This window comes from Panthera onca, chromosome F2 (assembly GCF_046562875.1).
Source record: "Panthera onca isolate mPanOnc1 chromosome F2, mPanOnc1 haplotype 2, whole genome shotgun sequence".
Classification (NCBI taxonomy): domain Eukaryota; kingdom Metazoa; phylum Chordata; class Mammalia; order Carnivora; family Felidae; genus Panthera; species Panthera onca.
In genome coordinates this window covers 38379030-38396298 of record NC_138356.1, presented here as the reverse complement: position 1 = coordinate 38396298, position 17269 = coordinate 38379030, and the positions used below count along the sequence as shown (strand labels likewise).

The 17269-nt window shown below is 40.1% G+C and overlaps 1 protein-coding gene across 1 annotated transcript in view; it reads right to left on the bottom strand.

The window, feature by feature from the left end:
* The window catches only part of NECAB1 (N-terminal EF-hand calcium binding protein 1), a 193812-nt gene that overhangs the window by 25915 nt on the left and 150628 nt on the right, over positions 1 to 17269 (bottom strand). The window contains exons 7-9 of the mRNA XM_078441947.2: positions 10280 to 10401; positions 7176 to 7252; positions 3028 to 3081 (exon numbers count right to left, since the gene is read on the bottom strand). Of these exons, the coding sequence (XP_078298073.1) occupies positions 3028 to 3081; positions 7176 to 7252; positions 10280 to 10401 (253 nt within the window). The remainder of the gene's footprint in view (positions 1 to 3027; positions 3082 to 7175; positions 7253 to 10279; positions 10402 to 17269) is intronic.

The window sequence follows — 17269 nt, the reverse complement described above, 5'->3', positions numbered from 1 at the left end:
GGACTATTCTTAAAAGCTCTTTAATAAATTTTATTCATGCACTATTCACTCCAGGAAAGGATATGAAGGGTATGAGGTGGTCCTGAAAACTCTAGAGCCCTGCCTCATTGTTTTTCATCTACCTACATCACCTTGTCCTCGTTCCTTTCCTCTTTAAGAGTGGAGAGTACACATTTAAAAAAGCTTGGCTTCACTTTTACTAGCTATGTGGCCTTGAACCAGTGGCTCCATTTTTTCATCCGAAATCACCAAATGAAATCGGAGCCGTGGTACTTTGGTATCATAGCTTTGGGGAGGATTAAATCGAATTATGTAAAAATCTTGCCCAGGATAGATACTCAATAGATGTTACTTCTCACTGAGGAAAAACAAAGGACCTTAAAAAAAAAAGAAAGAAATCACATCCTAGACTCATCATTATGTAATGGCTCACGTCCCAGAAAACTAGATGTGGCAGCTAGTTGGTTTCAGGACTCTTGCTGTGTGCTTAAATAAGCCTACCAGATACTACTGCTCTGCTCTCATGGCAGGAAATCTCAGGAAAAGGAGTCATCTGTCAGCTCCCAATCTCACTGGCAAAGAACAGCTCCACTTTAGTGCCCAGAAATGCACCAAACACTAGAGTCGGACTGTTGCAGTGTCAGGGCAGGTGCAGGTCTGGCGGAGAACTGCTGGGGTCCAGCTAGGAGGCTTAAATCCTTCCACACCTTGACTCTCCACCTGCAAAATGGGGTTAATGATGGCGCCAACTCATAATGATGGATGAAGTGAATTACAGAAGTGTGTGTTTGGGATAACACTTGGCACATAGTAAAGGCTCACTAAAGATTAGCTTTAAAAAAATTAAGTATATCATGGGGCACCTGGATGGCTCAGTCGGGTAAGCGTTCGACTCCTGATTTCGGCTCAGGTTGTGATATCGTGGTTTGTGAGTTCGAGCCCTGCACTGGGTTCTGTCCTGACAGCATAGAGCCTGCCTGGGATTCTCTCTCTCTCAAAAGTAAATAAATACACTTAAAAAATAAAGTATATCATAAAAAGTTTATTCTCTGGTTTCTGATGGGCAATTTATTTTTCAAAGTTCTCATGTATTCACCAATGGAAAAGGCAAGCTACCTCCCTAGTCAATGACGTCTACTGGTTTGGGTCACCAAGATAAATCACTGAACATGGAAGAGCGTGGAATGATGAGTGCCAGCTGTGCACAGTGAAGATTTGTTACGGTCATTCTGAATATAGAAGGTTTCGTAGGAGTCGACAGTGATGCGTCACTGTCACTAAGTATCAACTACAACTTTTAAGGACAAATACCTTACTGGCAGCTCTGAAAAAAAAAAAAAAAAACTTGCTCAAATCATTACTGTATGTGTATTCCCAAAGAGCACAGCTACTTACTTTTACAGGTGGTTGAAAATAGTTAAGGAATATCCTTTCCTGCTTTTAAACAATATTGACTGCTGAGCCAACTTGCCCAGTCCTGTTTTGTTCTTGTAAGTACTTTTATGTACTATTGAATTAGTAATGCTGTGTGGGTTGACGAATCTCTCAAAATTGACGTTGGCCTCTCTTCTGTCAGGGACCCGAGAATGGAACAGTCTGTCACCTTTAATAAACAATCCTTAGACGATTTCTCTCCCACATAGCTAGCGCGAGAGAATAGTGTCACACCAGGAAATTATATAAGAGTAGACAATGGTCTCTCTCAACATTAGAAATGTTATGTTCGGTTTTCTGGACTAGAGTGTAGTGTTCTCTACATGCAAATCTAATTGACGATAGAGATACAAAGATTGCAAGGTCACAATCCTGTCCCTAAGGGACTTCTAGCAATAGCATTCCCAGTATGCGCGCTTGGCGGCCTTCTCTTTCTCAGCTTCCCACCAAAATGTACCCCTTTAGAATTCTGGGTGCCTGAGGAATTAACACAGACCACACCCCTGTCTTTGGAGGAATAGAAGCACTGAACACGTAGCGGACTATGGGTTATCTTTGGGGAAAGTGTCCATATCTATAGGATTCTAATCATAATAGTCGTTATTAAGCTTTTCTGAGAACCCTCCAAAGCTCCCCCTTTGAAGACTCCCTTTGTGCTGTGAGTTTGGACAGATGGGTAGGAGCCGATGGACAGGTGAACCTCACCTTTTATCACATAGGCAGTGCCTGTGGAATAAGTGCCTGGTACAGAGATGAAGGGTATTTCCTATCTTTTTCACACGTAAATGCAATTGATCCTCTAAGACCTGTATAGTATACAATATAGTTATTAAGAAAAAAGTGATTTTCTGTGGGTTGCCCAGATTTTAAAATTTAAATTTTCACTAAATGAAAATGTAATGATCCACTTTTTCCAAACAGAACGTGCTATAAATATGTGCCTCAAAATAAAGTAAAATAACAAATCATATATATGTGTTGCTTTTTAATTACGTAATCACAAATTTCTTTTTGTTGGGTCTCAGTGCCTGTTAACATCACTTTATCCATTTTCTTTCGATTTCCATAAATTGCCACCCCTGCTGATGGACATCTTTTCCCTATGGATGTAAATGTTCCTTTTTTCTCTAAGTGTCAACTTTGTTTTTGAAAAATGATTTCTGAGCACTTGCAATGTGCCTGGCCCTGGGTAACATAATACTAAATAGCATCAAGTTTCAGCTCAGGCGTGGCACTCAGGCTTACAGGGGTTATAAAATGTTTATGACATAATTTGGATGTTGCCCTTCTCTGCCGGTCATATTCATTCAATTATTCAATAACTCATTGACTGATATGTGCATAAAATTCTCATTTTACACACATAACATGCTACATACTTACATAAAACCCCTGCAAAGTAGGCATTGTTAGGTTTTCACAAATCACAATTTAGAAACTACTACAGAGCCGTGCAAAATAAAACATGCCTATGTATTCCTTTTTCAAAATTTCACTGAGATAGTAGCCAATTTTGAAGAATTTTTTTTCCTTCAAATATTTGCCAAGTACAGATTTCTAACACTTTGACCTAGAAAGAAAAAAAGTACTTACAGATTTAGTATTCCCTTCAATAACTTCTTCTTCCCGTGGTTCAAGTTTGAGATCCTTTAAAGAAAGAAATGGGGAAGGCAGGGACCAGAAATTAGAGGAAACATCATATACTTGAATGGTAACTCTTTTGTGGCTGATATTGTGCCAAAAGCAGCTCATTATCTGAAAGGATATGGAATCATTCTGATTTTAAAAATGAAGCTTTTCCAATAAAGACTCTTTTATCCATTTATCAATGGTAAAGAGCCATTTCAGTGTGTTCAATTTGTTATTACTTTAAGTTTACTGATGATATTAAAAGAGAACAAAAGAGAAAGGAGATTCATGAAAACTGGGAAAGGGTAGAACAGTAAAAAAAAAAAAAAATGAGTAGGGTGATTTCTTTTGCTGTTAGTACTGATCACCACTTTTCCTGGGAGATCATGATGGACATTAGCGTAACGGCCACAATACATTTACACTCTAGTGATAATTTTACTTTACTAAAACATGAACTCAAAAGCAAATGAAAACACTATTGATATTTTCTAAAAATGAAGGGCTACTAAAAAGATCCTAGAATTTTCTACCGTGATCAGTGGATGATGCTAATGTCTCCAGTGAAACCAAGCATGTAATCTCGGAGGACTTCATTCTAAGAATATATCACCTCGCATTGGTGGTGAGGATTATGCACAATAATTCCTTCAGATAGATAAAGAAATCCCTTGAAATCGGTATAAATCCAGACGGTCTGAAATAACATAAGCCTGTTAAAAACAGGGCTATGTTGCTTTAGCTATGCTATTCTCTTGCAGTAAAACCTTAAACAAGTTACTTGACTTATCTAGGGTTCACTTTTAGTGTTTCCTCTGCCTTAAATTCTCTATTCCTAGGGCACCATCTAGCTGGCTCCTTTTCCTTTCTCATACCTCAACTCAAATGTCACTGCCTTAGAGCCACCTTCCCGGATCACCCACTTAAGTATCCAACCCCTCATCTCCACCATATTGCCTTAGTTTGTCCTCAGAGTACTTTTCCCTCTCTGAAATTATCTTGTTTCATTTATTTGTTTACTGATTTTGATCTGTGTTGGATGAAGGACCTTACCTGTTTGGATCACTGCTGCATTTCCACTGCCAGAATAATACCTGGCATAAAGTAGATGCTTAACAAGCATTCGTTGAATAAATGAATGGCCTAATGAACGCCCCATTTAAATCATAGCTTTTCTGTGAAGGCGAAGTGACGCAATGCATATGGATGTGAAGTGAATCTTAAAGACAGAAACTGGAACAATGGTCTCCTTGCCCACTTTTTCCCTAACACCAACTCAGGTACACTTTTCACGTCTACTTTCTTTGATCTAAGATAACAACAGCTTAAATGAAGTCGTATGAATGCAACATCCTTAATTGTACCCCTTCAAAGAGGATGCCCTGTGATCTGGTGATACACTTAGGGTTTCATGAAGATCAAACAGGTTTTGTTGCTGTTATTTAACATAAAGATGTTTCTGCAGAGTGGGAGCAAAATAGCAAACATAATCTCAATATATCCCCATAAATCCTCATAGAGGCTGAAATGGAAAGATAGAACGCCTGAAGGGATTTTTAGAGATTTCAAGTATTATTTTTCCCCCTCACGTGAATGGTATTGGGCCTGGTTTCCAGTGCAGGAAGGATCTATCACACTAAGTGGAGAGAAAAGAGAACACCTGTTCCACTGCAGGTACACTTCCTCTTAACGGGGAGATCAAACCTAGTGCCCAAAACTGCAGGAGACGAGAGAGTCAGCTGTGAAATGACATGCACTTAGCTACTGTTTGGCAATCGGGTAGTTGTTCCTCTAAAAGCCTAATTCGCAGTACAGAATACGTTGTAGAAGCAAACGGAACTTGCACTGCCTCTCCATTCATTAAGACAGATCCTGCTGAGCCCCACACCGCTGGAACCCAATGCTGAAGACCATCACATCATACTTTCAGCAAATCTCTCAGACATTGTCCTCAAAATGAAACCCTTTCATGGAAAGGGAGGAAGAAAAAGTCTAGGGAAGAAAGAGATGTGATAATACTTTGATTTAAAGTTGGAAAAAAGGCATGACCTAAGTTTGAGCTATTCCTTTAAAAATAGCTATATAAAGTTAAGACACCAAATAAAGACAGGTTTGCCAAGCACCTCAAAGCCATTTGAAAAGGAGGTATTTGTGTTCTTTAAATGAATCTAAATTTATGTAACAATAGACTCTTTATGTTTTAACAAGGTCTGTTTTCCAAATAGAGGTCATGGATTTCCAGCCCTTCCATGATTGGAAAACTAATTTTCATAGCCGCCATTTTTCTCGTGAATATTTTTAGTCTCGGCTCACATATCAATTAATAAAATTAGGAAGGAGGAATGCTGAACTGCTGCCAACTGTAAGTTTAGGTTTTTTGCCCAGCAAATGGCCAACGTAAACATGACAAACGGTGACATGGTGCCAGAGGGGCTGGCATCCTCCAAAGTCACTTCTCCTGGACTTGATTACTTGTACAGAACCTCATTTTCAGAGGTCTTACTCAACCTCAGGACTTGGAAGTTTCATCTTTGTGGAGACAGTTCTTAAGATCTTAAACCATTGGCCTGACTTGTTACCTACTAACATCTACCTGGACATTTCTGCCTAAGTGTCCTATTGGGTCTTGAAATTAACACATCTAATAAGCCGGTTCACCTCACCTCACCTCACCTCACGATCTCTCACTTGTCTCTCCATTTCTGTTAGTGGTACAATTGAGCGAGACACTCAGGCCCAAATCCTCAGACTCCTCTTTGAGATACTCCTGTCCTTTACCCATCATACCCACTCAGGGGTCCTGTTAATTTCACTGTAAGTCTTTCACTCTGCCATTTTCTTTTCAGTCATACAATACAGGTCCGTCTCTTTCCATACCTAATCCCAGCAGGCTCAGATCTAGAACCTGCTCTTTAATATCACTGCTTGAGATGGCTTCGGTGGCTCTTTGAATGTTCCTGTTTAAATCTGTTTAAATCCAGTTTGTATGCTTGCTGTCCAATTTTCTATCTAAAAGATCTCTTTGGTCATATCACTTACCTGTTGAAAAATAATAAATGCTTCCTGTTGTCTCCAAGGCCAAGCCCAAATCCCTTTCTCTATTATTTAATGCCATCCATAATATGGCCCCATCCATCCACACAATCTTATTTGTTATCATTTCCCCAAATGAAAGACTAACTAAGCTGGTCTATTTAAGCTTTACTCATGCTATCACCCTTACCTGAATATCCTCTCTAGCTGCTCTCTTTTTACTAAAATTTTACTGCTCCATAGCACAGGTTTGTTTGTTCACTAGTTTGTTATCAGACAAGCATTTATTCCAATTTTAGTGACAATACTTTTTACTTTCAGGGAATTCTCTCTTCTCCCTTCAATATAGTGCTCTGGGACTGTTAATCAAGATGTTCTCCCCCTCATCAGTTAAGAAGCTACTTTCTAGAGGTTGAGAGTGCAATTTCATCTTTTAGTATATCATGCAACCATTTCCCTGAGTCACTTTGAAACATTCCCGAGACATCAGCCAGGTCATCCCTAAGAGCTGCCACATGCATTGTTCAAGCACCCTGCTACCTTCGGCAGTGATAACTCAAGAGTCAGGCAATGCAGTCAGGCGATGCATTTATTTAACTTGCAACTCCACATATTGCACATATAACTAGGGGTAGGCATGGGTGGCCTAAGAATTAATGTGAGCTTCTCTATTTGCTTTAACAGAAAGGCTCAGGGGTGCCTGGGTGGCTCAGTCGGTTAAGTGTCCGACTTTGGCTCAGGCCATGATCTTACAGTTTGTGAGTTTGAGCCCCGCGTCGGGCTCTGTGCTGACAGCTCGGAGCCTGGAGCCTGGAGCCTGGAGCCTGCTTCGGATTCTGTGTCTCCCTCTCTCTCTCTCTGACCCTCCCCCACTCACGTGCGCTCTCTCTCTCTCTCTCTCAAGAATAAATAAACATTAAAAAAAAGAAAGGCCCAGATAACTACCAAGTAGTCATTTGTAGCATCACAGTGCTCCTGGCTATTATTCTATCCATGGGGCAGCCATGGATATATTAATACAATGAGGAAAACGGGTCACTGAAAAGTGAGAGGGAGAAGAAAGAAAAGGAAGCACCCACCTTCTTTTCCAGTCGATCAATTAATTTCTGGAGTCTATTGATCTGGGTCATCCACTGGTTGTCTTCTTCTAATAAGCCTTGAGGGGAAAATCATGAGGGCAATTAAACAGAGCAGGAATGCTTTGGCATCTCAGAATTTTCCTTTTACCCAGAAGGAAGCACACAGTGTCACTGACTAGTCAGCACCCTTTTAAGAAATATATTCACGTGAGTGCTTTCTAAGTTATTGATTTCCATAGATCCATGCATCCCAGTGGGTTCACTCTTACAAGTCTGTGGTTTTTATGTTGCCGCCTGTACTGGTCTTTGATAGTCAAAGAACAGATCCTGCTGAGACACTTTTACCACCCCACGAGATGGCTGAGTTTTCTTCTGAAAAAAGGAAAGCTTTAATCAATAATTCTAAACTTACTTCCAAAACAGTGGAAGAAGCCAGGGAAATAATAGGCTTGACCACAGTAAAATAGCTGGTGTCTCCTTTCCTAGGGACTGACCCGAGTAAACATGGACAATATGGTCATGGCATAGCAGTTAAGAGAGCAGACTCTGGAACCTGAAGATCATGGTCAAATTACTTGGCTCCTCTGGCCTCAGCTTCCTTATTTTTAAAATGGCAATAATACCACCACTGGCCACATTGTCATTGTGAGGAATAAATTAGAATATATATGTATATATACAAACATACGCATATGCATATATATGTAGTATACGTATGTCTGTGTGAACATATACACAAACACACATCTATAGTCCAGCACCGGGGCAAGCATTATGTAAGTTCTGCTGTTATTATTGCTGTAATTACATTTTCTAAAATAAGTAGCTTTTATTATTGTTTTTCAAGCTCTACACCCAATGTGGGGCTTGAACTCATGACCTGGAGATTATTCAAAGGTGCAGAGGGAAGAGTTGTGGTCTGAGCCCCTGCACAAACATCCAGGCATCCTTCCGTATCCTTATGGCAGCTTGTGCAAAATTATTTCATAGGCATTTGCTGAAATAATAGTATTGAATACTTCTTGATGGGAGAATGTAATTGAATTCAAACCATAAAGCCTTGTTTTAGCTTTGAATGTTAGAAAGATAAGACCAAAATTATAAAGAGGTAGTACTTTACATTAGAATTCACTTCTCTTTCTGCGTTCTTGGGCAAAACTCTCAAAGTTTATCGCATAAATTATGATGCGAAACTAAGTAGTAGCATAGTCACACAGAAGCAGCTACAAAAAATCAGAATAAGGGTGCTTTATAATAGAAAACACTGTAACTGTATAAACAAAATCTATGTTTATTTTTAATTTAGGAATTAATTAACACATTTCCATTCCGGATTGTTCCTAAAAGAATTTAAGGTGGCTGTCACGTCAAAATTTCTTAGAAGGATATTTTGGGTTTCGCTGTGTTTTCAAAATGGTTAAAGCATAAAGGACAATCTATATTTTGACTCAGGAGCCTAGACCTGTCATTTCCTAGTCAACACACGGTAGACTATATCATTGTTCCTAAGTTTTCACTATCTTCCTGTTATAGAATTCTACATATACAACCTCTGCCCCTCAACTTTGCAGGACCTCCTACCACAATGGATGGAGTACATGTCCCTTCCCACTATTACTGGGTTTGGCATGTGACTCATTTGGTCAATGGAGAGCTAGCAGGTAAGATGCACACAGTGGTTTTTTTTTATTTATTTATTTATTTATTTATTTATTTATTTATTTATTTTTGGGACAGAGAGAGACAGAGCATGAACGGGGGAGGGGCAGAGAGAGAGGGAGACACAGAATCGGAAACAGGCTCCAGGCTCCGAGCCATCAGCCCAGAGCCTGACGCGGGGCTCGAACTCACGGACCGCGAGATCGTGACCTGGCTGAAGTCGGACGCTTAACCGACTGCGCCACCCAGGCGCCCCACACACAGTGGTTTTAACTGAGCTGTGTGATTTATGCTTCTGACACCCAGCAGAAGAGTTTGCTTCAAGTAGTCACTGATCCCAGGAGGCTACGTGAGAAGCAGAGCTGAGCCCAACCTAGAGGCTGGAGAGCACACATCACCCAAATCACAATCAACTACATACCCATGAACAAAAAAGACAAATATTTGCGATTGTAAACACTGAGATTTTAAGGTTGTTTCCAAGTAAAAATGGTCTAATGAATCATATGACCTTGGACAAATTGCTGTACTTCTGGGGAAATAAATATACTGACATCTATCTCATAAGGTACTAGAATATAAGATAATGATCAAGAAAGCACTTTGAAACCTTCCAAGTACAGTATGTAAATATAGGCTAGAGTTAGTACTTTGATTTTCTGAAATATTAGGTAAAGGTTAATTGTGTTAAAATGGTATGTTCAAGTGGTTTATATATATACATACATATACACATATACATACATAGCTTCTAGAAATTACTGTGATATTTTGTAACATGGATTTGTATATTTCAAATGACTTTCAAAGTAATTATTACAAATGACATTATTAAAATATAATGACCTAAAAATTATTAATAAGGTTTTAGTCCAGGTTTGGGTCTGGGTGGCTCAGTCGGTTGAGTGCTCGACTTCGGCTCAGGGCACGATCTCGCAGTTCGTAAGTTCGAGCCCCACACAGGACTCGCTGCTGTCAGTGCAAAGCCTGCTTTAGATCCTCTGTCCCCCTCTCTCTGCCCCCGCCCCCCTTGCACGCTCCCTCTCTCTCAAAAAGAAATAAATATTAAAACATTTTTTAAAAGCTAAGGTTTCAGCCCAATAAAGGTTATATTACCCACTTCCTGAAACAGACTTTGCGTATGTGTAGGCAGGCTTTAGGGGATCCAGAGCAAATTAGGGTAAAGGGCGCTTCCTTCTTCTACAGGTCTCAAGGTCCCATCACCCTCTGTGCACTGCGAGGTGCGGTTGTGGGATTCTCATGGAAACAATGGTGTGGATCATCACCTCGTTCTTAATACCACAGGCTCTTTGCCACTGTGGTTTAGACAAACTTTTCTGAAAGCATTTCATTACTATTGCCGTTTTACTTGCTTAAAAAAAATAAATCAGTGTGAAAATCAAAACAGTCAGTTTGGAAGAAGAAAAATGGCAAAGCTACATTACCTGGACCACAGGCACTGAACTGGGGGCTTTTGGGGGAGAAGCTGTTGTGCCTCTGGACTCGGCGACTTGATCGCTTTCCAGGCCACTGGATCAACAGGACTTCTGGCTTGGTCGGCCCTTGCCTTGAACAACAGAGACAACATTTAACCTCAGCGTCAGGCTCTGGCCCCGAGAAACAGATCTTCAGCCATCAGTCACAAAGATTTTCTGGTGTAGCGACATGAGAAGTTAGGAGAGTTACTGCTTGCCAACACGCTCTAGAGACCCAGATGATTTGGTTTTATACACGTGAACCTACAGGAGAGACTCGGAGCTGGCTTTATGCTTTAAAAGTCTGAGTAAAAATCATCTCGTAATTTGTGATTTAAGAAAAACTTCTTTCTTTTCTGGGCCAAACCATCAGTGGAAAAACTGTTTCTGTTTGTGCTGGTGTATTTAGTTTGAGAACACCTATGGAGTCTGTTTCTTCTTTCAGTTTTAAATTTTCTAAATCAAGGCTATGTATCTATATATTTTTAAAAGTCAAATAATTCTATAAAACTCATTTTAACAAATAGGAGTTCCTACTCACCTCCACACCACTCCCCATTCACAGAAGGAATGCTTACACAAGTGTTCGTTTGGATGTTTATCCTCATACTTATATATAATATGCTTAAAGTGCTATGTCTTTATTCTTTAGTTTTTAAATGTATCTATTAGCTTCCTAAAAGGAAAAGCTCAGGACAATGATATATGCAAGGAAATATTATAAGGAATTTAAAGGAAGACTGCTTAAAAGGATGGATTCGATTCGGGAGGCAAGCATTTGGTTCCCTATTCTTCTCTCCTGGTTGGAATACAAACATGATAGCTGAATTCCAGCAACCATACTGGGCCATGAGGCAAACCCGAGGATGTACTTACTATGTGAAAAAGGCGGGAGGTCTATGATAAATCTGTAGAGCTGTCATACTTGATTAGGCTGCTGCCACCACGCTCTTTCATAACAGATAATAAGTCCTTATGTGTTTAAGCCTCCTTTTTTTCCTGTTATATGCAGCAAAATCCAATACTAATTTATTCATCCAAAAATCTTCCTTTGTTATCAGTAAGGGAAAATTTCTTTAGCCTCTCTCTGGTGCTGATTCCCCCCCAACCCCCTTTTAAATTTGGATTTCATTTACTCTTTGGTTTGGTGGAAGAGAACATCTAATGGCTTCACAGGAAAGGGTGCACCATGCGAGGCAAAATTTGTGAGACGCTGCATATTAAAAAGATACTTTTATTTTATTCTCCTACTTCATTGGTGGTTTTATGGGGAAAATAACTTTTTTTTTAATTTTTTTAAATTCCAGTATCATTAATGCACAGTGCTATATTAGTTTCAGGAGTACAATATAGTGATTCAACAATTCTACACACTACTCAGAGTTCATCATCATAGATGTACTCTGAATCCCCTTCACCTATTTCACCCATCCCCCCACTCAACTCCTCTCTCAGAACCATCAGTGTGTTCTGTATAGTTAAGAGTCTGTAACTGGTTTGTCTCTTTTTTTTCTTTGTTTTGTTTCTTAAATTCTACATATGAGTGAAATCGTATGGTGTTTTTCTTCCTCTGACTGAATTATTTCACTTAGCTTTATACTCTCCAGACCCATCCATGTTGTTGCAAAAAGCAAGATTTCATTCTTCTATGTGGCCAAGTAATATTCCACAGTGTGTGTGTGTGTGTGTGTGTGTGTGTGTGTGTGTATCCTTTGATATCAATTAATTGACCATATAATCATGAGTTTATTTCTGGGCTTTCTATTCTGTTCCACTGATCTATGTGTCTAATTCTATGCCAGCACTGTGGGAGGCCGGGCCCCGGTGCCAGGCTGACACCGGGCCCAGGTTGCCAGGGTCGAGCAACGGTTCCCTGTTGACTCAGCCAACCCGGTGGTTCCCCCTCCCATTCCCCCATTTTCAAGGGCATACAAAAGCGTTGTCAAGGCTGAGAAAGTTAATTCCTAAAGCCGGTGGTCTGTGGGTGTTGGCAGTAATGTTACCTCCCCTTTTTCTATCCCGAGTCAAATAGAAACAAACATGGGAACTGTGTTTTGCTAGCAATCTTATCAACAAGGTCTTGCTGTGACCCGTTTAGAAAATTCACAAGGAACACAGAACTAAATGTTTTGGTTGGCAGCGATTATGTGAAACCTGTTTATTCTTAGAATGGCCTGACCCATAAGAGTCTTGATATAAAAGATTGTGTACAGCAACAATAAAGCAGTCACTTGGGCCATCAGCCCGGGGGACCCTCCTGTTCCCAAACTGTCTTCTCTTCTCTCTTCTTTTTTCTTACATTCCCCTACCCTCAGGACCCTGATCTTGGTGTTTGTTGCGCTGGTCGCAACACAGCACCATGCTGTTTTGATTGCTACAGCTTTGGATTATATCTTGAAATCTGGATACCTCCAGTTTTGTTCATCAAGATTGTTTTGGCTATTCAGGGTCTTTTGTGGTTCCATAGAAATTTTAGGATTGTTTGTTGCAGTTTTGTGAAAAATACTGTTGGTATTTTGATAAGGACTGCATTAAATCTGTAGATTGCTTCGGGATGTATGAGCATTTAAAAAATATTTCTTCTCCCAATCCATGAGCATGGAATGTCTTTCCATTTATTTGTGTCATCTTCAATTCTTTCATCAATGTTTTATAGTTTTCAGAGTACAGTTCTTTCATCTCCTTGGTTAAGTTTATTCTTTGGTTTTTAAATTATTTTTGGTACAGATGTAAATGGGATTGTTTTCTTAATTTCTCTTTCTGCTATTTATTAGTGTACAGAAATTCAACGAATTTCTGTGTATTGACTTTGTCTCTTGTAATTTTATTGAATTCATTTATCAGTTCTAGTAGTTTTTTGATGGAGTCCTCAGGGTTTTCTATATATAATATGTCATCTGCAAATAGTGAAAGTTTTACTTCTTCCTTACTGATTTGGATGCCTTTTCTTTCCTTTTCTGGTTGATTTCTGCAGCTAGGATTTCTAGTACTATATTGAATGAAAGTGGTGACAGTGGACATCTTTGTCTCATTCCTGACCTTAGGGGAAAAGCTCTCAGTTTTTTACCAATGAGTATGATGTTAGCTGTGGGTTTTTACACATGGCCTTTATTATGTTGACGTATGTTCCCTCTAAACTTACTTTATTGAGGGTCTTTATCATGAATGGATGTGGTACTTTGTCAAATGCTTTTTCTGCATCTACTGAAATGAACATATAGCTTTTAATCCTTCCTCTTGTTCATGTGATATATCATGTTTGCTCATTTGCAAATATTGAAATCCCACTTAGCTGTGGTGAATGATTTTTTAAAATTTATTGTTGGATTTGGTTTGCTAATATTTTGTTAGGATTTTGCATCCATGTTCTTCACAGATATTGGCCTGTAGTTCTCTATTGTAGTGTCTTTACCCAGTTTGGGTATCAGGGTAATGCTGGCTTCACAGAATGAATTTGGAAGTTTTCCTTTCTCTTCTATTTTTTTTTGGAATAGTTTGAGAAGAATGGGTATTAACTCTTCTTTAAATATTTGGTAGAATTCACCCGTGAAGTCATCTGGTCTTGGACTTTTGTTTATGGGGAGTTTTTGAATACTGATTCAATTTTATTGGTGGTAATCAGTATTCTGAAAGAGTATTCTTAGTTATGGCTTTTTTTTTTTTTTCATTTCAGCACTTTGAATAATAGATCAAGCTACTCCCTCTGACCTGCAGTGTTTCTGCTGATTTTAATTATTATGTGTCTTGGTGTAGACCTGCTTGGGTTGATTTTATTGGAGGCTCTCTCTGCCTCCTCGATCTGGATATCTGTTTCCTTCCTCAGATTCAGGAAGTTTTCAGCCATTATTTCTTCACATAAATTTTCTGCCCCTATTTCTCTCTCTTCTCCTTCTGGGATCCCTATAATGTGAATGCTATTGCACTTAATGGTGTCACTGAATGCCCCTAATCTATTCTTACTTTTTACTATTATTTTCTCTTTCCTGAGCTTGATTGCTTTATATCACTGTGTCTTCCAGGTTACTGATCCATTCTTCTGCTTCCTCTAGTCCACTACTGATTCCCTCTACTGTAGTTTTAATTTCTATTATTGAGATCTTCACCTCTGTTTTTTTTTTTTTTCATATTCTATGTCTTTGTAGTGGGTCTTACTGAAATACTCCGGTCTTTTCTTGAGTCAGATGAGTATGTTTATGACCATTAATTTAAATTCTCCATCAGGTATGTTACTTATCTCCATTTCACTTTGCTCTTTTACTCTGAGTTCATCCTTTTCTTTCACGTGGGACATATTCCCTGTCTCCTCATTTTGCCCAACTTTCTGTGTCTGTTTCTATATATTAGGAAAGTCAGCTATGTCTCCTTCTCCTGAAAGTAGTGGCCTTATGAAGAAGAGGTCCTGTAGTGCCGTGCAGTGCAATGCCCCCCGTTTACCAGAACCTGGCATTTCAGGGGTGTCTCCTATGTGTGTTACATACATCCTAACGTTTTGGCCAAGCTGTATTTGCCTTCAGTATAGTCAGCTGCAGTGTCTCTCTCTCTGTCTGTTGTGCCAGGGTTTGGTCCTTGTTTTGTTAATGGGAAAGTCTGGTGCCACTTTGGCATTGAGTTTGGTCAAAGCAGGCATTTACCTGAACTGTGGTCGCATTGATCTGCAAGGCACTCCCCTATATTGTCTACTGAGTGGTTTCTGTTGGTGGGCAGGGCCTGCAGTCAGACTAGATGTCTGCCCCAGTCCACTTCTGGGGCTCCAGTGGAGCTGGTATGTGTGGTTACCTTTCCCCCTCCCCAGGGCAGAAGTAACTTTGGATTTGTATTGGCCACTGTATTGGATTCTTGCCTAATGCCACACCTGTAGCACCATTTTGGACTCCTGCCAAGTTGGATTACAGCAGACAGGTCTGCAGAAGACCATGGGTGTTGGGCATGCTCTTGACAAGCTAGATGAAGAGTGTTTATGCTGATTCCTGAAGGAGTCCATATATCTACTCTGAGGTGTGTGGGAGGGAAATGATGCTTGCCAACTCCTTTGTTCCTGGAGAAGTCTCCCAAAGATCCCTCCTCCTCCAGCACACATTTTGAGATTAGTAAATAAATCTCCTTCCCATATATTCCCTTCAGTTTTCAAACTGCTGCTTCTATGCTGTATCTCAGCAGGAGGGCGGGAACTCAGTTTCTTTGAGGGTGGGAACTCAGTTTCCTATGGCCTTCCAGATCTTTTTTTTTTTTTTTTTTTTTAATTCTAGGTGTTAAGCCCCACTAATTCGAAGAACTAACGAAGTTGAACCACTCTGGTTTTCAAATCCAAATGTTATAGGGGTTCATCTTCCCTGTGTGGGTCCCTTGTGTCTGGGGTGCTTGGTCCAGAGTTCGCTCATCTCCCTTTTCCATGCTTACAGCGTCCCTCCCTACCACAGCCAGTTGAGTGGGTCTATTTGGCTCCTGACTGTATCTCCACCCTTCCTACCACTTTCAAGGTGGTCTCTTTACATTTATCTGTGGAAAGTCTGTTCTGCCAGTCTCCTGGTCATTTTCTAGGTTATTTACACTTATGTGCGTGTTACTTAGGTGCATCTATGAGACTATGTGAGCCTAGGATCCTTCTACTCTGCCATCTTTCCCAGAAGTCAGAGTGAAGAATTTTAGGTTGCAAGTCATTTCCTCCTCAAATTTTGAAAAAGCTGCCTCACTGCATTCTAGCTTTTAGTGCCATTATTTAAAAAATCTAGTGTCTTACTCCTCCTCTGTGTTTGACCTAGTTTTTGGTCTGGGAGATTTTAGACACTTCTCTGTCTCTGGTATTCTGAAATACCATAATGGCATTCCTTGGTGTCAGATTTTACAGTTCATTGTAATGGGCTCTTAGTCTGTTCTATCAACTTGGAAACTCATGTCCTTGTCTGAGAATTATTTCTTAGATAATTTCTCTCCTTTTTTTCTCTATCTGAAATTACTACTTTTCAAATCTTGAACCTCTTGGACTACCTATAGCTTTATTATTTTTCTTTCTTATTTTTCATCTCTTTTTGAAAATGTCATCACACTATCTCCAAATCTTGCTCACAGGTTCTTATTTCTGCAATAATAATTTCCAAGAGCTCTTTGAGTGCTTTGAATATTATTATTTTTAAGTAGCATCCTTTCCTTAATTCATAAATGCAATATTTTTTTTCTGTTTTCTGAGGGTATTGATGATTTGGGGGGGGGGGAGTCTTCTTCTGTTTTCTGGATTATATGTTTGTTCTAAGTTTCTTTTTTTGTGTTTGATTTGTTCTCCTGGTTGTCCCTGCCTATTTCAGAGGGAAGAAACAGGGATGATTGGAGAGAGAGGCAGAGAGGGAGGGAGGGAGGGATGGGGAGAGAGGGAGAGAGGCGGGGGTGGGGTGAGAGAGGCAAAGAGAGAGAGAGAGAGAGGGAGGGAGGGAGGGAGGGAGGGAGGGAGGGAGGGGGCAATTGCCAACTCACAGCCTCCACTGTAGAGTGGCCTGGCTAGGCCTATTCATTATGGGCACCATAGCCTGGTACTTAAAGTCTTTCTCTTGGACTGAGAAAAGCCAGAGAAGCATCCCCAACTAGTGTATAAGCTCGCTGTAAGTGCTCTGGATGGGTGTCAAAGCTCACTGTTCGGTATAGAGACTTTCACTTAACGCCTCAGTTTTTAGTATCACGGACTAACCCCTGCTGTGCTAGGTGTACATCTGTTCACCTTCTCCAGAACGAACATCTCTAGGCTTCCTCGAGGAGTCATCACACAGCACTGGGTGGAGCTTTCAGCAATACATTAGGCCTGCCTTCATCCCCACTGCACATGGTGAAGCCAATCCTTGAGCCTTTCTGTACCCATTACATTGCATTTTGGCTTCATACATTGTCTATATTTCATCTTTCTCAGAGCTTCTACATCAGTCATCACTAGATTCATCTTCTTTCCATATTCCAAGCTTCTATCTCGTTGGTTCC